The sequence below is a fragment of the Cyprinodon variegatus genome, unplaced genomic scaffold (genome assembly GCF_000732505.1).
Source record: "Cyprinodon variegatus isolate N-32 unplaced genomic scaffold, C_variegatus-1.0 Scaffold21, whole genome shotgun sequence".
In the NCBI taxonomy this organism is placed as follows: domain Eukaryota; kingdom Metazoa; phylum Chordata; class Actinopteri; order Cyprinodontiformes; family Cyprinodontidae; genus Cyprinodon; species Cyprinodon variegatus.
Genome location: NW_015150474.1, coordinates 603,692 through 630,393, shown reverse-complemented (window position 1 = coordinate 630,393; position 26,702 = coordinate 603,692). Strand labels below are relative to the sequence as shown.

The 26,702-nt window shown below is 39.8% G+C and overlaps 1 protein-coding gene across 8 annotated transcripts in view; it reads left to right on the top strand.

Moving 5' to 3' along the window:
- Nucleotides 1–26,702, top strand: part of meis2 (Meis homeobox 2) — a 90,549-nt gene that overhangs the window by 6,115 nt on the left and 57,732 nt on the right. For all 8 annotated transcript variants that reach the window (XM_015390160.1, XM_015390182.1, XM_015390149.1 and 5 more), the window contains exon 7: nt 6,109–6,223. In XM_015390160.1, coding sequence (XP_015245646.1) covers nt 6,109–6,223 — 115 coding nt within the window. The remainder of the gene's footprint in view (nt 1–6,108; nt 6,224–26,702) is intronic.

Here is a 26,702-nt window from a genome sequence, read left to right as displayed (position 1 = left end):
GTATGTGAACTGTTCTCTTCTTCCTTAAAGGGTCTGAAAAAGGCATAATCTCTAATTTTGAGCATTTGTCATTATCTATAAACAAATGCACAAAAGCTATTTTAAAATTTGGGATAAATGTCATCAGCAGTTTATTAAATAAAGCTAAACATTGCATAGATACATATAGTACAATTATAGAAACAGAAACATTTGCTGTGGTCTCTTTTTTCCTGAGTTGCATAACTGTTTGTTATATGAATGTATAAAAGTTATTATTATAAAGATAGATATTGTGATATAGATGGTGTTTTTGAGAAGATTTGTTGATATTTCTATCATTAAAAAGAGCTGCATCTACAATTTACAAAAGTATTTTTTTACCCTTCTGTTTGTTCACTCTGGCTCTGATTTATTATTCATTTCTGTCCTTGTCTCACTGAGGAGAGGAAGGCGATTTGATAGTTAGATATGCTAATTTATTTAGTTAGAATCTCTCACGTCCATTTTTTCCCTCTTTTTGCTTTGATATGCATTTTTAATAATATAGCTCCAGGCTACATCTCATTTGGAAAAGAAAGTTGGTTTTTCTGTAGATGATGAGACTCTTCACTGAGTGTCTCCTTCCCCTGTTTCTGCCTCTCCTCCTCATACCTGATGGTGGAGAATAATAAGCACGTTTTTATTTACACTTGAATGCAGCACTGTCTTGCAGATGATTGGATTATGGTATAGTGAGAACAGGATGAGGCCTTGCTGACACTGTTGATTTCCCTTACTCGCCTGCCTTGGCTATCTCAGACATGTAAGCCCACCCAGGGCTTCCCATCTCATTGCCCCCTCCTCATATCCACTCTGTCCTATTTAGGGAAAGAAAAAGATGCCGGATTACACAAAGACTGATAAGAAAAAAAAATACCCTCACAGAGCAGTGGAGTTTTTGTATATGGCCACTGTGTGCACTTTCATGTCTCTAATTAATGACTAAAATTTCTTTTTTTTTCTTTGGGCTTCATCCAATTAGAGTGACAATTACAATTAACAGTCTCTGAGTATTATCTGCTCTAATGAATTAGTCTTTATGTCTTCTTGTGCCATTGTGCCTTCTTATTAGCATATGGCTCCCCCTTTCCCTTTTATTTGTACAAATTAGTAGAACTGAATCAATTCCTGCACAGTTTCAAAATTTTCATAGAATTTCAGCATGCTTTGCAGGGCTCTCCTGCTTTGTTTTGCAAAGCTTTCCTCGGGGAGTTTCACTGATTCCCATAGTTATAGTGCAGCTTATCTCAGCAGTGCATGGCAGGCTTTGGAGAAAGGAAAACAAACCGTTTCTGTTTGGATTCTTCGGTGCAGGTTCAAGGGGCTTTGCTGTAAAGTTAGAAAGCGAATGAAATAGCTCATTCTAAGTCTATTCAGTGGAGATAGGCGCTTGGTTCAGTTCTGCACCAAGTTGGTGGCCTCGTTCTCAGTTCATTATTGAATTATTCCTTTTCCTTTTAGTGTTATGATTACTGAATTTTATGACTTTAGATGCCCGTTTTGGTTATGACTCACCTGCAGATCCTCGTTGTTAAACATTTCTAAACATGCTCACCTGTTGCATCTTCTAAACTCCACCTAGTTTTTGCTTAAAAAAGAAAGCAATACACTCACTGCACACATTTAAATACCACAAACTTTCATCATCTCACTTTCATTAAATTCTATGCTAAGCAACTAATGATTGTACTAAGAATTTATTTTTAAGACTTATTTGGAGGAACTAATAAAATCAAATGTCAGTTTAATAATGACATTTATATGTCTATTATATTTAGGTGATGACATTTACATTTATGCTAAATGCTGGAGTCACGTTAAAAAAAAATTTTTTTTCCCTGAAGATATGTTTGCTTGTATATTATGGCTCGTGCAAACGTGATTAAAAGAAGGTTTGATTCACTGCAACCAGTTCATCACTCCTGTTTCTAACTCACTGTTGTGATTCATTAGCTGCTAAATTAAAGACTCTTTATATTCCTGGATAATTGAGGTTGTTTTAAAGAGCTCAGAAGAGTTGCTCTGGCACTTTCCTGAAGGAGCTGAATGTAATCATGAGCCTAACCCATCAACAGCAAGAATAAAAAAATTAAAGCTGATTTTATTTCCTTCTCTGTTAATGTCAAGATGCATCTTGAGGTGTCAGCCCTCTATATGATTTACTGCCCTGTTAGATGTTCCGTGCATGTTCATCCATGTAGCTGCAGCATATACAATTTTAGTCACTCCTTGTGCTTGTATGCTCCTACAGCACAAAGAAACTTTCCCCTTTCCTCTTCAGGTTTCCAGGGAATTAAAGTGAAATTCAATGCTGCAGCTAAATCAATTTATTTGAAATTCCTAGGGATATAGGCAGACTGCAGTGAGGGAAAGTAAAATTGTACTGGGCAGGTGTTTGTAAATGAGAAACTGGGGACAGCAGCCTTCTCCTTGCTCTCTTGTGGCCCGGCTGAACTGCCAGCCCCTCTTCCCATATTGTCTCCTGCTTTTATATTAATTACAACTTGTATTATCAGCCAGCAGTTGCAAAGACCAGCAAAAGCTTGTCCCCAGAGACTTGGCTTCTTTGTATCATGCTCTCTATCTAGTCCTGTTGTGTATATTTGTGCATACGTTAGAGGTTTGTGTGTGTATCAGTTGCCTGCCAGGATTCTCCACCTCCTCCTCCTCCTAGTAACACTGCTCTTTAACACAATTAGTGAAGAGCATGGAGTGAACCATGTTTGACTCCTAATTATGCCCAGCTTTAGGGAATAGTCACATGGGCTTGAGGCATTTGCTGCTTCCTCCGTGTTTTGGTGTATGTTGAAGACTATTTGGGTGACACAATCTCTTTTTCCTTGCAACTTGTTTGAACTTTACCAGACCCACAGGGTTTGTGACAAAATGGTTGTGTGTGTTTGTGTTGCACAGCGTCTGATGATGCACCCGCTGCAGCTTGAGGAGGACTTCTAAATAATTCATTGGGAGGAGAGGCTGTTGCTTTTGTTGCTTCATGTAACATGGAAAGTTAAAACACACTTGTTTTGATATTTGGGATCTCGTTTTGCTGACAAGTTTGTGAGATTAGCCTGGATTGCCGGTATAGGAGGGATAGCTCCATTCTGATAGAAGGTTCAAAGGAGGTGATATCTTACCTACACCGTCGTCCAAAAAACCAGCATTAAAACATATTCTCAGATCAACTAGAATTGATTTCCTTAGTAATCGGCACCATAATCTGACATGGAACTGGACTCCATGTCAATTTGCTCCCACATACCATTATGTCACTTATTATTTTGTTTATTTTTATATCCTTTTTATAAGATCACACATCACACCTTATCACTTCTGATTGTGATTGTGCACTTTACTTAGAAATAGCTGGGCCTTATGAAATATGAGATTAAATGAGCAGCTGATAATCAAATTAGATTTAAAGGTCAGTAGAATAGAGGTTGGATAAACTGTTTATGATTCTTTTAGACTGAAAATATTTAAGGCATTTAAAATACTTGTTAGCACTCTGTTAGCTGTTAGCCACTAGCCAGCAGAACCAATCTAACCGAGACGTTTGACTTAATTAAAAATCATGAACTACCTCTTTAAAAGTAAGGTGGGTGTGCTCTAGTGCAAAGTATCCTCTGTATTATTATTACTCCATCTTAAAGTGCTGCAGTTCTCCTTTTCCTCTTTAAGAGGGAAGCTAACAAATCTCCATCTATATCTCAGCATACAGGCACATTAAATCCACAGGGTAGCAAATCACAGCAAAATATCATTCCCTTTTATGCCATTAGCTGAGGTGTCTTTGAATTTAATTTAGTGCCAGCACCATTAAAAATGACACATTACTCTGCAATGATAGCTAAATTAAGTCCTATCGATTTGGCTGTTGCATTAAAGCCATGCTGTGGCTGGAGAAGCTCAGATAGAATAAGTAAGCCAGCATGGATCTTCAGCTCAGTCCTCTGCCTCGCCATCACTGTGAGGAAGTAAAACCCAGTCATTTTCTTCTAATAGCACAACAACAGCTCATCCTGAGAGCACACAGCCGAACTCTCCTTAAATACATAATGCACTCGGGGAGTCTGGGATTTTCACCACTCTTTCTTCCTTCCTTTTGCGCTGCATTTGACAAAGGCGATGGGATTGATGGGCTTTTCCCACATTAGTGATTTTATTTACCATACACACTGTTGAGATCAACTGAAAAATTACTTTAACAACAGCCCTGGCTGCCATGTGTTGAGCAGTGGCCCCGGGAGTGAACACGATACAATCAGAGCAGAGGCAGGGACACTCTGGGCTCACTCCTCAGGGTTAAAACCAACGCAGGGTTTATTGTTCGCCCTGTCTTCTCACCCCTCTTCTGAGTAATTCTCCAAGCTCTTCATCTGATTGCCATCCGGCAAACAGCTGACGCTGAGTAGGCCTCGAGTGGGGCCCTGAGTCTGAAGGGTCTTGTGTGTTTCTGTCTGCTGTTTTCAGCTCCAAGCTGTTTGAGAAAGCAGCCCGCCTTTCCTCAAAAAACTTAGCAGATAAAAGGGCCCCGTTCACAAGCCACGGCGGCCGGACTTGCCTCCGCAGGAGAACAAGCAGCAGCACATCAGGACTCTGTTCCCTAGGGAGTTCGGCTTTTCAAACCTCAGTTAGTGTCTGTGCCCTGTCCTGTCTCTCCTGCTCCAGTACGGCTCACTTTGACTCCAGTACCACAACAGGCAGGCAGGGAGACTACTCTGTGGTGAGACAACAGAGAAAAGGACTTTTTTTTTCAAAGACTGAAGCTGGACAGAATGGTAAAAAAAATCTCTTGGAATGCTCTTCTCTGCATATTCATTTTCCCTTTAGTTTTGTATACATGTCTGTGTATTTGGAGAAGAAAAAACCAATAGCGGGAACTGAGAAGTGGGTTGAGGTTTGTGGGAAGCCTGGGCACAGGCATGTGTTTGTTTAGCTTGGGTTCTGCTCAAGGATCTGCTTCTCTCGGGGTCCCCCCCGCTCCCCCACAAACAACATCAGAGCCAACATTTTGTCATCATGCTCAGGTGACACGTTAAATTGGGTACAACTAAAGAGGGTTGCGTGAGCAACCAGGCTGTATCAGCTGGTGTGCGTTTCATCGAGTCTGTGTGTGACGTGACAGTCTGTCCGGCTATTGCCTGAATGGCAAAGGAAATTCCACCTCTAGCCTGCCTTCGTGTGGCTGATAAAGCCCTTCCTGTACAATAGAAAATCCTGTTTCCCCATATGCACTAACGGGGCAGTAGGAAAGACCAGGAGAGAGAGGAAGAAAATTAAGAGAATAAAAGGCAAGAGGAAGGAAAGGAGAGAGGAAAATTTGTTTATGGACACATCTTTGAAGTCTGTGTGTATACCTAAAAGTGAATATGTATACATCCATAATATATCATTATCGTTAAAGATTAAGTGTATTTTTGCATGCTGTTGTGAGCGTTTGTGTATGTCAGAGTGGGTGTGAAAGCATTTTTGGTAGATTAGCAGGAGAGTCGCTGCCATATCTTATTTTCATTTCTGACAGTAGTAATGATTAATGGCAGCTGTGGTGTGTTTGGACTTTTTACCTCTGTATTTCTGTCTTAACACGGAAGTGTCAATCGGTTATATGTGCCATATGTGTTTAGATGATTATTCACAAGCCTTAAAGCTTACAGCCGTACAGCTCTCAATGTCAGCTGCCACATTAGCAGTGCTGTGTTTTTCTCTCATGCCTTAATGAAACACTTTGATTACAGCACTTTGACTTATAGCCAACTGTATTGGAGCATCATTTGCTCTCTATTTACCCATGATTATTGTAGCTTCTTTGATTTTCTGCTGGCTTTGAACTAACCATGGGGACTCTTTACCTTGCCAGAATAAGATAAGCATGCTAAGCACCCTTACGTTGCCTTAGAGATGTCTTTTTTATATTTTTAGAGAACTAATTTGGACATCCTCTCTTTATATCTTCTTTCTCCCCCATCTGTCTTTCCCCATTTATGTCTTGTCTTGTGGTTTGTGGCTTGGATTGGGAATGCTGTTGGATGCACGGATGGATGCATGGCTCCCACGCTTACTTTCTCCCTTTTTTAAACCCTTTAGAACCCAGCTTCCTGGAGAGACCACGATGACGCCACCTCCACACATTCAGCTGGCACACCGGGGCCCTCCAGCGGGGGACATGCTTCACAGAGCGGCGACAACAGCAGCGAACAAGGTGAGCTAGCACTGAAATAGCCATCATGCAGGAGCACTAACACACTTAAAAGGGGGTGATCAAATTTACTTTACCTTTTTTACACAAAATACAGTGCCTTATAAAGGATTTAAACCCCTTTAAGTTGCCGTTTACTTTTTAACACATTTCAATTACAAACTTTGGTATCTCCTAATTGGATTTTATGCAATAACTGAAAACAAAAATAGTACATAGAGGATTTAATAAAAGACATTTCTATTACATAAAACTCCAGAATCTACATTTTGATTGTAATTGGGACAAATTGTTGAAGATTTAGGGCAGTAAATACTTTTATAAGGAACTTTAAATCACTTAAAGGAATAAAGCATCTTAATTCAGGGAAGGATGTGCATTGCGATAGAGGTTTTCGCCAAGATATCTCAGACTTTCTTTTTTTTACTGCTGTCCATCTGAACAGTCAAACCTGATAGCAAACGCTCATCTGCGGTACGGCTCAGGCATAAACCTGAACAACAGCTGTTTTAATGTACCAGCCTCAGAACAGGCTTTTCAAGATCTTGTTATTACAAGAGCTAAATAAAAGCTGGTGATTAATAGTATTTTTCTGCCAGTTCCCGGTTGAATGTGAACCATATTAACTTTGCCCACACAAAAGCTCATAATCACGTCTCATAGTGTCTTGTGTTCGGTGTTATCTCCCACTTGACATGCCAAACACTAATAATGCGTTTCAAAACAAGACTATTTGAATTCATTAAATAGCATGTGCCACAGCTGTCCTCCTGTTAGTATTTTGGTCACGGTGTGTACCAGTTTTGACACGTAAACTGGAGAAATAATAGGCTTTTTGGTAAGTTTAAAGGCGAGACCAAATGCACTGACATTTTGCCTTGACTGCACCCTCTTCTTTTCTTCTTTCGAAGAAATACTTGCCGTTATGGGCCTCTCTACAACTCTCTCTCTTCATCAAACCCACTAATGTTACATGCTTTTACTTACAAAATCCATCCAGTTTATCTTCATAAACTCCTTCACCAAGTGGGGACTCTTGCATTAGTTGAGACTATCGCTTTGTCAATAAACTATCACATGTATTGATGGATCTATTGTGTCCTATGTGGTGTTTATATCATCTCCTGCTGTCCAGACAGAAACATTTTTGTTGCAGCTTTTGAACCATTACTGACCACAGACTTGAGGCCACAGACGACATTTGTGGTTGGATGCTTCAGAAGTAGATGGATCATATTCTGATGTCAGGCTAGTTAGGAATGATGAAGGCAGTGATAGTAAGGCTTGATTGGGTGTCTGTGCAGAGATGATTAATGAAAAAGGGACACCCAATATGGTTGTTTGTTTCTGTCGAGGTTATACAGAGTGCACAGACAACTATTTAGTTTGAGTCACACATAGCATTGCAAAGTATTCATACCAAAACCCAATCAGCATTTACCACGAACTCCAATAATATTTTATGTGGTAGATCAATGCAGAGTAGTGCAAAACTGTAAAGAAAAATTTCTATTCAGCCTGCGCTACTCTGATACCCTGAAAGATAATATTCAACAATCTCACAAGCGTTCCCATCCTGTTGAAAAAGAATCCCCACAGTATTTTTCTGCTGCTCCTACTTTTTTTTATTTTTGGAGCCAGCAAAACCAATCTAGCTTGCTTCAATTTATGTAGGAATAATCAAAGGTTTGTAAATAGCGCTAACAGTGCTATAGCCAACAACACCTAAATTAATCATTTTTGTCTATATGCAAAGGTCTTGTGAGGTAAAGAAATAACACTGCTTCCTCACCCAAAGCACTTTCCTTCAGCAGGGACAGGGGGGATCTTGGAAGCATACATAAGAAAGTGTTAAAGACTTGAGATGAAAGTTGGTTCTAAACAGAATTGACTCAGATAGGCTGACTGAAGGATACACTTTTCAGATTTATGTTTTCATGCAAAAATATAGAACTAGGTATCACTTTCCTACTTATAAATCATGCTTTACATTGAATTTAGCTGTTTTATGATACTCTAATAAAAATACATTAAAGTTTGTGGTATGTTAATGTGAATAGACAAAAAAAAAATGAAGGGGTACCTTAGGGCTTCCAAATGAGAGAAGAAAAAAGTCAAAAACCAGATGATACCAAAAAGTTTGTACATGTCTCCTTGTAAGTGCAAGTGGGTTTGGAGAGCACGAGGAGCCAAAAGAGAATGGGGGTGGGGGTGGGTGGGACTCAGAGAAAGAAATGCACTGCCTATTGATTATCTTACACACATAAGTACAAGTGACCTGTAATCCACAGAGCACTTATCGACTCCTTTCCCCACCGTATCCAGTAACAGCAGATCAATGCTAGCCAAAGACAGTTACGGTACACCCCCATGCGATGGGCCCACGCTGACCAAGGCTAAATCATGCTAAATGCAACATCCAGCTCTTCTGGATAGTTCATGCAGCATGCAGCTAAGAGATGAGAATAGAACTAAAATTCAAAATAGAAATTAAAGAAAGAAAAAAAAATAGCAGGCACAGCAAATAAAAGAGAATGGGACCAAGGGCAACTGATTTAATGGTCTAATGAGGCCGTCCTCTAGCCAGTTGTTTTGTGTGAGGCATGCTCTGACCTTTCGCTTCACTCGGGAGCCCCGCCGCCTCATTTTTCACATTCTTGCAATTACGTTAACGCTTGAAGCGCTCGCTGACTCTCGACTCTGGCCCTTCCATTCTGACTGAGCCTTCCCGCTCCAACCTCTCCACCTTCCCCTCCTCTCCCACTCCTCGCTCTGCTCCAAAGCACGCATGAACTCCCCTACGTTCTCAGTACATTTCACCATTAAAATTGTAGTCTGCACTCTCGAGTCCAACCAAGAAAACTTGAATTGTGTGCTTTACTTTGATAATGGGGTCTTCAACAGCTTGGCTCATCTTAAAAGGGGTGACAGTCAGGATCATTTGGTTGAGGAAAGAGTGGATGGTCTATACTTAGGGAGGAGAGTAAAAAATTGTGGAAGATGCACAGTGCCAAGAGAAACATTGAATTGTCCTGCCATCTTGATAGATACATTTTATCAGTGCCTGTGGCACGAAAAACAATTAATACGCTCCAGCCCACTGCAATCTAAAATACTGAGGCTTTATTTATAGGAAGTTGGACATTGTCCAGTTTCCTCATATAGGTTTTTCCCTCATTTAAGCCCCACTTTTTGACTTATTTGGATGTAGGAGGGAGTCAGCTACACCATTTTAACTTTTTTTTTTATGTTTTGTTTACATTTGATTGATTTTCTAAATTTAAACTGTATAAATATAATGTAATTCATGTGGAACAACTCAGTCCAGTTTTGACTATGTTATAAAATTAGCAATTTTGATTCTGCTTTCAATCTAACGTGCCAAAGTAGCTTTCCTGGCGCTCTTTTCTATGTTAAAGTTGTTTTAAAATGTGGAATGTAGAACTGATAGAAGTGATAAAATGTTGCACAAAAACAGTAAAATACACATTTGATTTAGCAGTGATAAATTATATACAAATCGGACACCAACCTCATTAAATATTGATGCAACTTGCAAGTAATAGAATACCTATTAAGGGTGCAACACACCTAGCATTTTTCTTCATTATTTGGGTGTGCTAGGACCGCCTCCTGTTGGAATTGTGCCCAGGAAGGAGGGGGCCACTTTACCCAATAAGAAAAATTATACTTTTTAAACCAATACATTTCAGAGCAGCTTAGATTAACTTTCAATATAGTAAACATAGTTGAGTCTCAAGATAATTGTAAACACATTTTTTTCCGTTTCAGAATTAGTCATAATGTGTGCGAAAACACATAAAGTCTGTAAACCTTATTTGTTTTCATTTTTAAAGTAAAACACCAAATCAGATTTGCTTGATTAAAAGGGTAGGACAGTGGAATATTGTTGTTTCCTTTTTAAAAAATAAATAAATAAAATTATAAATAATGATTATTAGGATGTATTTGGACGTTTCCGTTTCAGATGGAGTTTTAGACCAAAATTTATCAGTTCTTTGTAGCTCCTCCAAAATGATTTAAAACTTCAGAGACTTCAGTTAGATGGAAGTTGAATCTGATGAAAGTGTGCACCTTACGATAAGATTTGTTTCTAGGCAGCTGTCAGCATTTTTAGCAGTCATTGATGCGATGGAGCTAAACATGATAAGATATGATGCATACTTAGTCACACCAAACACACAATTCTGAGTTCAGTGCATCATACATCCTCTGCCATGCTTAACAGTGGGGATAACATTCTTTTTTACATATTCATCCTTTGTTTCACACCAAAATCGCCTATGGTGTTTGTTAGTGAAAAAGCTTAATCTTATTTGATTCACTAAAGAGATACTTCCAGTTTGCATTGCAGTAGAATTTAAAAATCTCTAAATGATCCCATCTGTTATTATAGGAAAGGAAAACCCTTTCTTTTGAAAAAAAAACAAACATGTTGGCAGCTAAATTAGGTTTAATTGTCGCTATTAAATTATTTTAACCCTTTTATCATCCTGCTCTCTTTGGCTTTTGGTCAAACAAACTTGGCTCCTCGTCCAGCCCAGGTAAAAGGAACCGGTTTCAAAAAAGAAGGAAAGAAATTGATTATTAAAATAAAATAAATCTCCAAAAATCAACTTTATAACATAATATAAATAACTACATTTGATTAACACAAATTTATTAGGCTATTAAATGTGTAACAGGGCTTCAAATAAATATATCTAAATCTCGAGCATCAAAAAGTTAACAACACTTATTCAGTGTAATAGGTAACACTCCTGCCTTGCTTCCTGTATGTGCATATGATTAAGTTCAAGGGTTTGCATGCCTATGTTACAGTCCCCACTTGTAATTATTAGTTATGCATGGATACCAAATGCACAATGACATCTTGAGTGCTGGGCAAAGGGGATTTCTGCACCATTCCCAGAATCTACTGTAAATGGAAATGGCTCAACAGAAGAGAGGAGAAAGCATTTTGTACATTTTCTCAGCAATTGAACAATCCCCACGCTGTGCGGATAGACAGGCTCCCCAGAGAGACCTAGAGAGGCGGAGATGGAGAGAAAAGGGAGGGAGAAGCTTGAGTGTTCAGCTCCAAGGGAGCGTGCTGCGCTTGATGGTGTTGTGGTACATTTGCGTGTGTGTATATGTGGGGAGTGCGGTGAACCCCCTTGGCCCCGGCTAGGGGCCCCACTCAGCGTGGTCTTTGTGGTTTAGCTCACTAGAAAGGGTCACTGCTGGCGGGGACACGACTCCTGGTGTCCCAGCATGAGCATGGCTTGTTGAATAAAGCATTTTTAGGACCTTTGGCTTTGACTTTGCTTTTGGCAGCTCTGCCTGGTACTTAAAATGTTCAAGAAATGCTGGTAGAGAATCCAAAACATTATTCAACCCAAATCTCTGCTAAACACAAGATGGAAGTCTTGTTGAATTTTAGTGGCCAGTACTCCAGCTCTCCTGGGATCTTTGAGGTGTGTCTGTGTGTATAAAATATATAGTTTGTGACTGTTCGCACGTGTGTGTGAATGTATGACCATGGCTTGTGTTAGCCGGCTCCCTTTAAGTGCCTGTTAGAGTTTAATTTAGTGTAGTAATTAAAGCTGAACACTAGCCCATAAACAACAGATAAACAATAAAGCAGACCCACGGCCCGCTGTTTCATGGTTCTCTCGCCCAGCTGTTGAAGCACTGATAATTTTTACACAGTGGCCTAATCTCACGATAATACAATGCTGAAGCAACAAGGGTGTGTATGCATTCTCAATGTGTGAAACTGGCTGGATAAACAGCATACAGAAAAAGCCCACTTAAATACTTTAGATACAAAAGCAAATTTATATTCACCACACAAACTGATAAAAAAACACTGTTTTTAAAACAATGATTACATTAATAAGGTTTTATTAATAACTCCATTTTGGTGTGATCGAGGTTCTTTATTTGTCAAATGATCAAATTTAATGTTCTGAAACATTTAAGTGTAAAAAGAAAAGCATTGAAGAGGTAAATACTTTTTCACAGCATTGTAAATACATGATTTATAAACCCTTCCATCATCAGCAGAAAACACACAGGCTCAGACAATTAGAGAATGTGAGAAGACACAGCATGAAAAAGAAACTTCTTGGCAGCATTAGCCATAAATAGCCATAAACATTTCTCACAGCGTAACCATGATGTGCATCAAAACTTATAAACCGTTACAATGAGTGAGCAGGAAACAAGCTGAAGAAAACTCCGCTAATGAGGATAACAGTGCTTCAGTGCTTCTTTATACATTTTGCGCAACTTCATTCTTCTCTCTGTGTGAAAGCTAGTGTGTTGGTCAGGTGACTGCCTCCCCATCGGTTGCAGAACGTCTGTCTGATTGTTTGTTGGGAAGGGGCAGGGCAACTACTGAAAGCTGAGAGGAGTTGCTGCAAAGAAGGGGGGCAGAAAACACGGTACAGAGGGGATACGTTCATGATCCCATTAGCATAAAAGAGGCTAAATTATTCATGTGGAGTGCTTAACCTATGGGGAAAACTATAGTTAATGCACATAGTTTTAAAATGGATCTCTCCCTGGCTCTGCCCTAACACCAGATTCTTGCTAGATTCAGCATTCGTGGGCATTTACGGGAACGAATGCCGTGCACACTCACACACATGAGGGAGAATGTGCACGGTAGCTAAAACATCAGTGCTCTTCAAGTTGTTCCAAAGGGGTTCAGTCTTGTCTTTCTCTCTCCATCTTCTCTCCACCTCTTTTTCCATTTGTTTCTCCATCCCTTTCCCGCTCTCTCCCCTTTCCTCACACTTCTCTCCACTTTCACCCCTCTCTGTCTCGCCTTCAGTGCTGCAGACTACCTGGCACTCATCCAAAATGTGATTAAAGAGAATGATCGGCTTCCTCAGATCCCTCTTTCCTTCCTCCCTTCCGCTCTCTGTTCCTTTCTTTCTGTCTCTGTCTTTCTTCTTAACCTGTTGTTATGGCTTAAAACAATGAAAGAATGTGGATTGTAACGCGACTGAGGACTGCTAGTACGGTACAGCCTTCCCACTACATCACCATCACCCCTTGCCCTTCAATCTAGCTTTCCCTTTTCACATCTTCTCCTTTCCCCTTTCGTCTTTGCCGGAGTGCTATATGAGGCCTTGTCCCTCTGGTCCGTAATCATGAACAGGCCCTTGGCGCGACCTGGCTAACCCGGCCTAGCTCTGCCTGAAACTGGGTTTTCTGCAGAGCAGGAAAGGCACATTAACTGGGTCAGCCTAATGTGCAAACTAATGTTTGGAGAACATAGGGAAAAAATTACCCAGATTATTCTGACAGCAGCTGACGAGAATGTCTGCTTTGCACCATTAAGGCAAAAGCTTTGGGGAGATGTTTTTTTTCCTTCCTCCCATAAGCTCATTTTCTAGTCTGATTCCCACTCTAGTACACCCTCATATGTTTCCCTTTGAGTTTTGAAATACCCAACAAAAGTGCTAACAATACTTTGTCTTTTTTAATTTTTGTTACCTATAAATCTTTTGAGTATATACTTTCATATGTTTCTTGAGGGAATTTCATAGAATCTCTTTATGCTGTAAGTCTTTACAGTATGTACTTAGCAGATTTGTTCATAGAAACCTTTGCTTTGTAGCTGTGAACAGTCTTTTACGTCCTGAAAAAGTAAGTCACATCATGAAATAGGTGGCACTCATGGGGTGATGTAGAGGTGAAGACAAGCAGCTTTCTTCTGGGTTGGATAAATAGAATCAGAAAACATATTTCATATTTTATCAAATATATGTTTTAATTAGCGTCGGAAGGCTTAAGAAATTATGATACAGAACCTCTAAGCGTCATTGTCCATATTCGCTGGTGAATAGTTTCCCCACAGCATGATTTTACCACCACTATATTTAAACATGGGGATGGTCAGAGTATTGCTGGTGCTATTTGACCACCGCACAAGGCTTGTTGTATTTTGGTCAGTACAGTAAGTTCAGATCACCTGGCTGTTGCCTTCACACAAGAAAAATAATTACACAAAGTTGAATTATATTTATTGAATCCTGTTGGTTGTAGAAAAAAAATGAACTAACATACTTTTTCTTTTTTCTTTCACTTCACAAATATGTGCGGTTTTCTTTTGTCTCTTACACAATAATTATATTGATGTTTTTAAACTGGTTAAACAGGGACGGGATGTGAATACTTTTGCAAGGCGTTGTAGCTGAAGATTTGGAAATCTGAGATTCGCTTGAGTTGAGATGAGAAACTCAGATAGTCTTTTTGGCATGCAATCAGAAATTACCAGCAGTGTTTTTTTTTTTCTCCTTTACACAGAGGCTTTAATCAACAAAAACAACAGAGTGTGGGCATGTTGTATCAGTTCATAATAGCAGGTTTACACGCCCATGTTCTCCTGCTGATTACGCCATTGTATGTGGTGGTGATGTGGAGTGCACAGGGGTCTGATGTAATATGGCTAAAAGGGATTTCAGCACGTGTCCCAGAGGACATCTCCGTGTCCATTAATGATGCTGCCGTTGAATTTTCACAAAGATGACAGAACCTTGGTTCTTGAGAGGCCGAGAGTGTTTTGCCAGGAATTTATTTTGTCTTGTCTCAGAGGGCTTTGCCCAAAGGGGGGTTCAGGCAAGAAGTCACCTTTGAGAGGTGATAATCCAATTTCTCTAGCACATTAGATTTGTTTTCCTCTTGTTTGACAGCCTCTCTGTGAGTGTATGCAGACAGACAGAGAATGAGAGGCAGAGGCTGTGAGATGCCGCTGATTTCTGTGTCCAAATCCGGGCCCCATTGCACATTGGAGAGGGGTCACAGAAGCCAAGTCTGTCAAAGGCACACCTGCGGGGAAACTCCAAAAAGCCCTGACTGCCAGCTTACTCTGGGCTGTTTAAGGTGTACTTAGTTGGAGTAGAGCCCTGACTTCAAATGTCCTTTCCCATCTTCACCTTTGTGTTTGACCAATGGGCCTTGTGCTCTTTTACTCTCCTTTCTTTCTTCAGCCTCCCTTGGCTCTTTAATCTCCTCTCCCACCCCCACCCTCCCAGTTCTCCTCCCCCTAATGTCTAAAACCCTGCAACACGGTAAAGGTTTCTCCAAAAAAAACAGCACACAGTTTAGCAGAGTGGCTTAGTGAGGCTAGCTGCAGCTTGTTCACCGGCTGTGTGGTTTTTCTCAAAGTCTAAACTAAAGTTTACACTAAGGAGCATACGTGGAACTGCAGCATAGCAGCTGTACCCTACAGGTAGCACTTTAACATGCTGCTACAGTCGAAAAGAGTGGGAGGATGATAAAGCAAGTGTGTTACAATCCTGGTCTCTTCTCTCTGCTGCTGATTTTCACGCGTTCATCTTTTACGTTTATGCAAAGCTTATGAGGGCATTATGCAAGATAAGCTCATTTTCTCGTCTGATTCCCACTCTAGTACATGCTTTAATGACTCTTAAAGCCAAAGGGCTGTGTTTTTTGGAATAATAGGAGTCCCGCGGTCTCTCGGTTTTTCATGCAGCCAGGGTGCTTTTTCCACACCTGATCACTTTTGTTCACTCATTTTATGGCTATTTGAGAGGAGGAAGAGTGAGCAATTTGATAGTGTTTAGTGCCACGAGCCCTAATGTTTATTGGAAGCAAGCGCCTAATAATTTTTGATTACCCCAGAGGAGGTATTAGCCATGTTAGTCAGCAAGGATAATTTCTTATTTGCATCCCTGGAGCAGAGAGCACTCCGAAGGAACGCTGGGGCTAAATGCGCAACAAAACGAATCAAACACACCAAACGAGATGCTGCATCCTGGCTGGCTGCGGGGCGGAAGCTGAGAAAACCTTCATTATGCATTTACCATAATTCATTTAGAGCGATATCAATTTGTAGGATACAGAGAGATGTTTGGAGGGGGGAGAAGGAAGAAAAAATGAAAAAACCATATCAAACGAAGAAAAGAGGAAAAAAAAGGATGCAAGATGAAAAGAACAAAGATTTTCAAGGAGAGCTTGTTGCCGGGTTTTTAAAAGGCTGCTCCAATTACACAGTTTTCCATGTTTTCAGGCAAAACTTGCATGTTAAATTGTGCAATCTTTAGCAATGTTATGCTCCAACCCTGAATAGAAGAAATGATGATTTGCTTTTATTGAAACCATTTGACTGCGCAATTCCCCTCTTTACTATTTTTGCACAGATTGAGGCACTACCACTGGTTCTCAAAATGTTGTAACAAGAGGAGATATAAAACTACCACAACAAGAGTTTAACTACTTAACATGAAAACATACCACATGCTTAACTTATCAATATTCTAATTCCAAGTTAATGTAAATGCGCAAGAAACTGAGTCAGAAATTCAATATAGAAATAATTGAGCATTTTCACATTTGCTGATCCAAAATCTAATATGGCTGCAGCAATACACATTTCACTTGCAGTTTTAGCTGTTTATGTCTACTTCAAACTCTGTGAACATGTTCCTTTGGTGTTCCAAAACATCAGAGGAGTAGAGGTTGAAAGATTAGTAGTTAGAACTTAAGAAAGTCATTCTTGGTTCCTAAGCTATACCCTTTACCCCACAATGCCCCCCTGCTGCTGCAAGCTGCTCACTGCTCCTTAAGGGATGGGTTACAAGCAGAGGGAACATTTGGTTGCAAAATAGCAATGACAAGTAAAGGAGACCACTATAAATGCACATCCACTGCTATTAGCTTGTGTCGACAGTGGGATTTTATTTCCAGACTTGCTGATACAAAGTAGCAAAGTACTTGGGCTTCATGTTATTGCAACTAGATAAGGGCAGTATGCAGTTTATATTTTGTGATAGTATTTTAAGATTTCAATTACGGTAAGAATTAAAATTTTATTAAAAAGAAAAAAATTGCCTTACTGCCACTACATCTGTTAATGCAAACTCAACTAATGGATGTTACTTCATTACAGAGTGAATTCTTTCCATCCTGTTTTTAAATACATGCATTATGCGTACAGAAAACAAACATTGGGATAGAATAGTTCGTCTAGTAAAAGTAACAATTCCAACCATACTATTGATCTTTGAGATTTGTTAGTGTTATCCATCCGTCCATCTGTCCGTCCATCAAAAAGGAAAATATTCCTTTTTTAAATAGCAATTTCTTTTTGTAGACATTTTTGAATCAGAGATCAGCATCTTTAAAGGACATTTTAGCCTATCTCAGCTATTTGCCCTGCAAATTTAGTTGTGCAGGATTTTCCTCTGTGTACTGCAAAAGGCATCCCAGTACCACCAGCTGAACTCGTACCACACTTTGGAAACCCTCGCTCTAGTTCAAATATTTTCCCTCTGTTCATTTAGGGTCACTCTGTTTAGCTTCAACCTTGCTTACTCAAAGGTTCTTTTTTTATTTGACAGGACAGTTACTACATGGTTTCATTTTTCTCTCCTGGCAACAGCACACACTAAATAAGAGAAAGACCTTTAAAAGGATCTTTCCCTCATGGCGAGGATGACTAAGGCCCCATTTAAACAATTGGAGGAAGCTTATGGAGACAGCTAGCGCTTTAAGAAATGAGTGCAGACAGAAAAAAAACACACTACTATCTTGTGATAACCAGTGCTTTCTTTCATTATCTCTGTGCACAAATCTCCACCTCGGAAAAACTACACTCACTCCATTGCTTCATTCAGGAATAAAACAATGAGCAAAGAAAAAGCAAGATAAAAATAATGCCTCTTTTTTTAAAGTGTGAGGGTAAAATCTGTATTGTTGCAAATACTTACTCCCAGGGATGGAGTCCTTAGACAACTGAGTGTCTGCAGGAGACATCTGCGAATCCTGACCTCATGACCCCAAAAAGAATGTTCTTAAAGGTGGGGGGAAAACTGCCTTTTCCACTGCGCCATGGCTTACAGGACAACCAAAGCAGCTGCACAACAAACGCAAGCTTTCCGCCAACAGAGAAAATGGGAAATCTGGGAAACTATACAAAAAATGGGATGATAACAAACCATGGTTTGAAAGTTGATGGGTGATGGTAAGAAAGTGAAGCTACACAACATGTAAGCAAAAACAGCTCCACTTGCTGAGAGTTTTGCCTCACAGGCTCGGCTGCCTCGCTTTGCTCCGGCCTCCCATGAGATCGGTTTAATCCTTTATGAGTCAATAAGGAAGCCTGGTTGAAAATGAGAGGTTAAGCAAGCCAGACCCGAATACCTTGGAGTGAAGAAGGAGAAGATCCCAGCTGCAAGGGTCTGCTGCTATTCAAAGCACCTGCCATTGTGTGGGCGCTCATTTAGGCCCATTGTTGTGCAGAAATTAGTCGTGCTCCTTTTGGCTCCCTTCAGTTTAGGGGGGCATGTGGCAATTGTTGTTTTACGTTCAGATATTTGGTTGTGGAGATTCATGGCCCAGGCTACCATTGCCATTGGCTGTGGCCCTTTGCCCTCACTCCCATAGCAATGTACGGCTAGGTTATTAATTATTTTTTCCTCATCTGCTCTCTGTTTTTGTTCACTTCTTAAGAAACACTGTCGGGCCAAAATTCCTATAGTTATCTCTCTCACTCTTTTGTAGCCCTGCTCTCCGTTTTCCTTTGGAGTATATGCTTATTGTTCTTTGGAGCACCCTCATTATACCCTTGGTTAGAGTTTAAGGCCCATCTCTTTGATTTTAGTCTCGTGGGGAGTGAGCGGTGGGCTGCGGGAAGCTCTAGGGCTGGCCAAGCTCTCAGGGCTCCCTAGTGAGCGTCTCGGAGAGTGGGCTTGAGGGTATTGTAGAGCTGGGTACCGATGCAGGATCGCCGGCACTGATGCTATTGCAGAAGGGTGATGTGAGGGGGGAAAATTGAAAATTCACTAAATAAAAAGAATAAGAAAAGGGAGCGGGGTGAAAGAAAAAGACGATGGAGAGCTTCATAAACTCAGGGTTGTGGAGTGATGCTAATAACCAGCTTCACAAGAAGGGCTCCCCCTCCTCGCTGATTTCTCATAAGGAATAGTAATGTTAAGTTGCAGGTGGAAACAGATTTTCCACAGATTTCTTCTTACACACAATTACACAATTCTACTTGCAAAAGTTTCATTTGTCACTCTACCTGAATGTTTAAGCAGGTTTTGTTGAGTAGCTAGATTATAGTAGTTATTTCATCACTTATGTGTGCACCTAAACCTCATTGAACAGCATGCTTACTTGTGTTTCCCATTTCAAGAAGCAGCAGAAAGAAATGGTTTCTCTGTCAATTCGTAGTTAAACCTCAGGAAAACAGAAAGTAATTGATTAGTAGTTAATCTTAGACTCCTTTAACCAAACCACAGTTTCAGCTAAACTCCAAGTACATTTTGTTTTGTCCAGGAGGGTCATGGCCTACTGATCTGTTAAATGCCATAATTATACACAAAAGAATGAAATATGTGGATTACTAATGAGCGTTTCTATAAATTCTGCTCAACATGTAAAACAAAGAAAAATAGACAAGTTTTATGTTTATTAAAAATTACTTTCCTAACTGATTTTCTTTTTCTCAAATCAATATTTTTATTCAATATTTCTATTCTTTCTAGAGTTAGATTATGTTCCTGCTATAAAACATTGTTTATTTTAAAATTTCTGGAAACCTTTAACCCGGTTTGTCAACTAATTTGCACATGACTGTAGATATATTTGTATTAAACCTATTTTTAAAAGCAATAAGCTAGCATCCATCTGAACTCACTGATTTCAGTGTCTACATGACAACAGCTGTTGAGTGCTTCAAATCAAAATTAGTGCCATGGAATTGGGCCTTAATGAAATGACCTGCTGGATTTACCTTAAGGACCAGAGTGCACAGTCAATACTGGCCTGGTGAAAACCACCTCTTTGCTTGCTGCAGCCCCATTAACGAAAGGAAATAGTCCTGGGTAAATGTATTAAGCTCTACTTCCACCTTCTAATTATGTTTTTTCCTTCTCCCCTCATAATTCATTCACTTTTTCATTAGATCTAATATTGAAAAAGGCTTTTAACTGACTCTTCCCTCCTCATTCAGTCACAAGTTATTTGTCACTATGTATTAATAGTGTGTTAGAGAGGTCCATTTTATTTTATACTGAAACAAAATCAAATTTGCTCCTATTGTTAGAAAGATCAAACTTCATTTCTTTGCATTGTTGTTTCCATGTTGAGATTGTATCATGGAGCTGAGAAAAAGAAATGAAAGTGAAAAAATGCTTTTGCTTCCTATAAGAATATGTGAATTTGTTTTAAGCTCCTCTGGAGGACAGTGGTCCCTGGTTATAGACTTGTAAGGAAGCCTGTAGGTGAGGGGTCTTGGCAAGACATGAGCATCAAATTCTCATATAAAGCTGAATCTGATTTCTCTGCTAGTTGGCTCCCAGGAGATACCTTCTCTACCCTCTGTTGATCAGGCTGTTATTCTCCAACGTTAGGAAAAATACAGCGATGAAAAAAATGTAAGAGTAGGGTTGTGAAATGATATGCTCTCGTTCTGCATGCTGTAATTCCCTTCTAGGCTCAGAATAACAAGGAGTGGTGCAAAAAAGAGCAAAGGAAAAATGTTTAGGTAAATGAATTTGTTTGAACTCCTTTTGGCACATCCGTTTAATGTTTCCTCTAGTTGTATGCAATGGACTTATCAAAAAGCCCATCTGCATTTGTGTGGACATGATTGCTTCAAAATAACAGGGAAATATATCAGCGAGAGGGCAGACAGTATCAGCTCCTCACTGATCTGACTAATTTATGAGGGTAAACTGCACTGACAGAGAGAGACAGATGCAGGTGAAGGGAGGAAGTTTTCATTGACTCTCTGCAGCAGGCCAACCCAAAGCCCCTGGAGGACTCTTCCTCAGTTTGAACTTTATCAGGGGCTACGCTTAATCAATACATTATTGGAAGAAGAATTAATTAGTAAAGCAGAATAAAACAGCTGCATTTTAAACCAAGGATTCATCAATTCAGTAATCTCTTGGTTACAGCCCAGGTGTCAGGAGGATCATTTCAGCTCCATGTAATGAGGAACAGTGGGAGTTTACTCCAACCCAATGCCCCCCCCAGCCCCCTCCTTTCAGTCTGTGACCCCTCCCTCCAACCAACAGACTTTGGTTTCTGAGCGCTTTTCCCACCTTCTTAGCTCTTTATTATACACCTTTGATAATCTCCCTGCGTTGCGCATCTCTCTTTGCCTTAATAGGAATCGCCCCCCCCTCCCTGCTACATTCCCTCCACATTCCTGACTTTGCAGGAAAGGGAGGAAAGGGTATTAAACTTGAAATCTCTGGTGTGAAAGCTGACTTGAACAAGGACATTCCCGCTGCTGCAGCCACCAGGCCGGACATTCCTCTGCCCAGACCGGTTCTGCAAAATGAAGGGAGAGCATAAAAGATAAGGGAACTTAGAGCAGCACTTTCTGATCAATTTGTTATGCTTGAATAGAAGATTTAAGTATTTATTTTTTGTATAAAACACTGCAATAATAAAAACTCCCCATAGTAGTTTACTTATAGTAACATAGGGGACACTACATACATTCATATAAAGGTGCTAAACCAAATTTAGCACTAAACATCTGCCTATGGTGATGCATGGTGTTGGCAGCATCATGCTATGAGACATCATGCTTTCAGACAGGTAATCCTCAGTCTTTTTGCAGACTGATACTGCAAAGTTCTGATAGTGTGGCTGAATAAAAATAGAGGCCAAAATCTTTACATTTCTTACAATAAAGTTTTTGAAGTTGTTTTTCAATATGTGTTGTTTTATCACATAAAATCACATCCCAATAGGATACATGTGAAGGGGTAGCTATAGCCAAATGTAGAACAAGAGAAAAGGGGTGCTAACACTTTTTCAAGAGGCTATCCACACTGATGGAGTTTGAGGAGGAAGGTGGACCAAATTAGAATTTGCTTGACATGCCACATGAGAATGGATCGTGTCAAAATATCTACTGAATGATTATCACAACCACTGCCATGCACCCCTTGGAGCCCCCGACCCCAGCCCAAAGCCTGTAAACGGACTGTCCTTGACTTTCTATAATGGGGGATTTCAAGGCAGGTTGAGAAGGGTTATGGGTGATGAATTGGGTTTTTAGTGAGCTCATTAGGAAGCCAAACAGAGTTTAGACTGGCGGAGCGGAGCAACAGTGCAGTAATCAGTTCTGCTCGCTTTGTTCCCTGCCTCCAGGACATTTGTGTGGAAAAAAAGAGCAGGGAGGAAAAAAAAAAACGATGGCATTTGGCTGATGAGAGGGCTGCTGAGCAGAGGCTAAAATCTGATGGTTGACTTGTTGATTTATAAACCTTTTATTTAATTTACTCTTTCAACCACAAAGCGTTAAGAGTAGAGGTCTGACATACCTGCTAATTCTGTCTTTGATCACCTTGTCCATCAAAAGTCTATTAAATTTTCAATAAATGTTTTTTTTTTGCTCCCTTTATGTATGAAGCATGCATTTCTTATCCTGAAACTATTGTTGCTGTCCAGCAATAAAAAATAAGAGTCACTTATGATGTAGGATTTTGCATATATACAAGATTTTTTTCTCCCGGGATGGCCCTGGGTGTAGCTCCATTGACCAGCTTTCCTGTCCATGCCAAAAAAATGTAAAAAAAAATAAACAAATTATTTAACAATAAGCTGATAACGACATAAAATCGAAACGCTTTCTTTTGCCTACATTACCTGTAGAAGGAACCATGGAGCTCTGGTTATCCAGTTTGATTCTGTGTCATTCAAGAATCATGCTCCCATCTAAGCCCCCTTCTTTTTTGCTTTGTAGTTGTGTACATTGATTTCTTTTTATTGTCAAAAAGAGAATCCCAATAGCACAATGCTGCCACCTCTGTGTTTCATATGGTCTTATTTTAGTTGTTTTTTTTCATACAGTGAGGAAGTGAGGGTAGAGAATCCCTACATTCTCCGTAAAGCTTCTTTGTTTTCTTTTTGCTCCATCTTACCTCTTTATTCCCATCTTTTATAACATTATCATTCCAAAGACAAGCAACTTAGCTATATTTTTTAGGAGGCAGAAGAGAAAAGCTCTGAAACAGCTTGCTTTACTAATGATAACCCTTGTTTCAGTTCAACAGAGATCAAATTACTTTAGGGAAATACCTATTCTTCAATATTTAATGTAGCATCAAACCTTTGGACTTAAATATTGTTCTCCTGGTACACATAGCTTTGTTTTTTCTTTGAGTTGTATCAGTTATAAATTATGGAGTGTATTGGACTGAAATGCAGGTTTACCCCCTTTGAAAAGCCACATCGAGACATAGATAGTCATGGTTTGCAATTTTACATGTGAGGGTTTGTGATTTTACTTGTTTTCTCTTTTAAAGAGCTAAAATGTAATTTTAAAAGTGGGGAAAAACACCAGCAGCAGCTTTTTCTGCAGTGTTCAGGGGTTAGAGGCAGCAGGGTGGAGTTGTCAGGGAGGCAGAAAGTGTGAAATGTCTGCTGGAGACCCAAAGCCCTCCATTAGCCACTGATCCTTGTCTTCTGAGTGAGGGGCAGTCATGGGCATCAAAACTCCCTTTTATATCCCCCTCCCAAAAAAAGGAGTGAGGTAGCTCCCCCATCCCCTGCAATTTAGCCCTTTGCCATTCATGCAAATTAGGTCCTGACATCTTCGACAGCCTGCCTCCTTTCTTCCATACATCTTTATTTTAGTTTTTCGTTTTCCAACTATTTTGCTTCTCTAATAAAACTTTCAAATGTCTTATTCCTTTATAGATCTAATATAGATCAAACTCCATTATAGCTTATATATTAACATTTGTATAAGCCAGTTTTTTATAAATAAAAATCTAAAAATCTTGGTATCCCTGCTGAGATCACTGCCCCCCTATGTCAGAGATGAACAAAAGACAAGTATGAGTAATCTAAGTCTGCATCTGTATAAAAAAAAAATCCACATCTATGTTCATGAAGAACTGGGAATAAGTAGATATCTGTGTAATTTAACCTCAGTATCACTTAGATTTTCTGCATAGTCTCAGGGGTTTGTTAGAGATAATAAGTGAACAAACAGCATCAGGAAGACCCAACAAAGAAAATTATGGTAAACAAATCATGATTTTGGATGCTTCACTTCATCCTCAAATGGATTGAAGCTCATTAGACTTTCTGTAGAAAGAAATGGAGCTTAATACAACAATTCTGAATTAGTACATTTGTAGAAACTGTAAAAGACTTGAGATAAAACAGCCAGAGCAATGATGGCTTTTTGATACTGAAAGCATTTTCATTAGTAAGAATGGCATATTCAAAGTCAACCCTAAAACTAACTGAGAGGTTTTTTTTTTTTGGTTTTTTTTTAAGATAACCCTATTGCTCTTGTAATTTTGCAAAGAAAATGGCCGAATAGGATGAGGATGTGTAAAGGTGGTAAAAATGGGTTTATGTGTTTTATGTCCAAATATAATCACTGAAATTTGATTAGATTTGGACATTTTCAGAAAAATGTGGATCCAGAGAAACCGAACAAAAGTCCCAGATTATGTTGTATTTTTTAATGTAGGTTTAATTACAGGAATATTTCAGGCTTTTGGCAAAGCTTTAATATATCAAAGGATTAAGAGAGGTAGAGTTGTTTATACGGGTAAAAAAAAAAACGTGTGTATATATATATATATATATATATATATATATATATATATATATATATATATATATATATATATATATATATATATAATAGTTTCCCCACCTTGCCTCCTTCTTAGTTCTCAATCAGCTTCTTTTCTTTGGCTCCAGGGCAAAAAAGCCAAAGTGGGAGGCTGGTTATAAGGTAAAATAGCCTCCATCCTCCCTTTCTATCACCTATCCATGTAACCATGAAAAGGAGATAGAAAGCGATAGTTATCTCCAACATTCCAGGGACGACATAGAGATATCTGACCGATGGCAGGTTTAGGGGGCTTAGAAAAAGGGGCAGAGAAGGGAGGTACTGTACAAGAGCTGATGAGCAAGACCCCCTCTACACATACACACACACACACACACACACACTTCACTTTGTCCTTCCCTTTACGCCTTTCTTACTGCTTGACTGCCTCACTTCCCCACACACAGAAAACAACATCTAATTAAAAGCTCTTATTCCACTTCATTTAAGGGTACACTTAATGATGTGTTTTTTGGGGGGAGACAACCCGACATTACCTCTCATCCTCTCATGCAAGATGAATCTCTCAGTTGCAGTCCTCAGGACTCAGATACAGCTGTGTTTTTCACATAGATGTTTGTCTTCATTTCACTGGGATGCTTTCAGAGAAATAACAAAAACGAGACGAGAGGGTTGTGTTTTCTCACACCTTCAGCCATGTGTCCCAGCAGTAACGGGGGAGGGCAGCAGACAAGAGGCGGGCAGCAACATCTGAGTTTGGCGGGTGGACTCGCTGAGGGAGAGAGTTTGTTGTAATTGCTCTGACAGGTTTTAAGGCTGTTAATGACTCCGGCCTGAGCGCCACCAATTTGTCAGCATGCTTGCTGTTTACTAAGCTGTTGTTTTATGGTCCAGTGCAAAGGGGGCTGCTGCTTGTTTAAGCACAGATCAGGAAATAATCAGCGTGAAACGGAGGCTGTGGTACTGCCGTGCAAACTGAGACTGTTCCGTTTAGAGCCCTCATCTACTGTATGGATCTAAGCAAGTGCTGCACACCATATGGTGCGTTCACACAGAGAAACAAAAACGTCCCGATGGCTTACTTAAATAAAGAAAAACGGATGGTCAAGTATGTTTTATCATTAAAGGGATTAGGGTCTTCTTGCATGAGCACGAAGCATATTGCTAGCATGTGGTAGTAGCAAGAGGATGGTAATCCTCAGTCAGCATGGAGCAACAGAGGGCTAGCTGTTCCACCAGGGTGAATAGAGCCTCTTTGCATTTGTGCGTGTGTGTACGGGAAGGAGATTGTGTATGTGTCAAAAGCATGTGGTCCCAGAGTCGGCAAAGACCCCTCCGTAAATCCAGAGTAAATAAAAGGGGTAACCAGACGGACAAAAGAGGAGCCCCCACTGCTTCCCTCATTCGTTGCCATTTGGGGTACTGAATGTGCTAAACGCTGCTTATGTTGGCTGAAAAGTTGAAGAGAAAAAGAGGGAAAAGGGAGGCTCTAAATCCCCCTTCTTTTTTCTGCATTCTCTGCAGCCAAGCCTGCAGGGATGGAGCTGGTGTAGGAGGATGGATGGATGGGTCAGAATGTTATGCTAAGGTAGAGAATTAAAAGAAGAAAAAAGAAAAAAACTTTAAAAGGCTACCCTTCTTCTACCCCTTTTTTTTTAACTCTTTAAACATCTTAGTTTTCTCCTCTTCATGTTCGGATGAACAAGCTGGACTACTCTGGCCTGACTAGACCATTGGTGGAGGATGCAGTAACTTTAAGAGCAGCTTTGTTAAGCTATACCTTTTAGACCTTTGCCTCATTAAGAATTTCTACACCAAAAACTGTTTATGATAGAAGATGACTATTTTGGTGATTGGTGGAGAAACTTTCACCAGATCATGAGT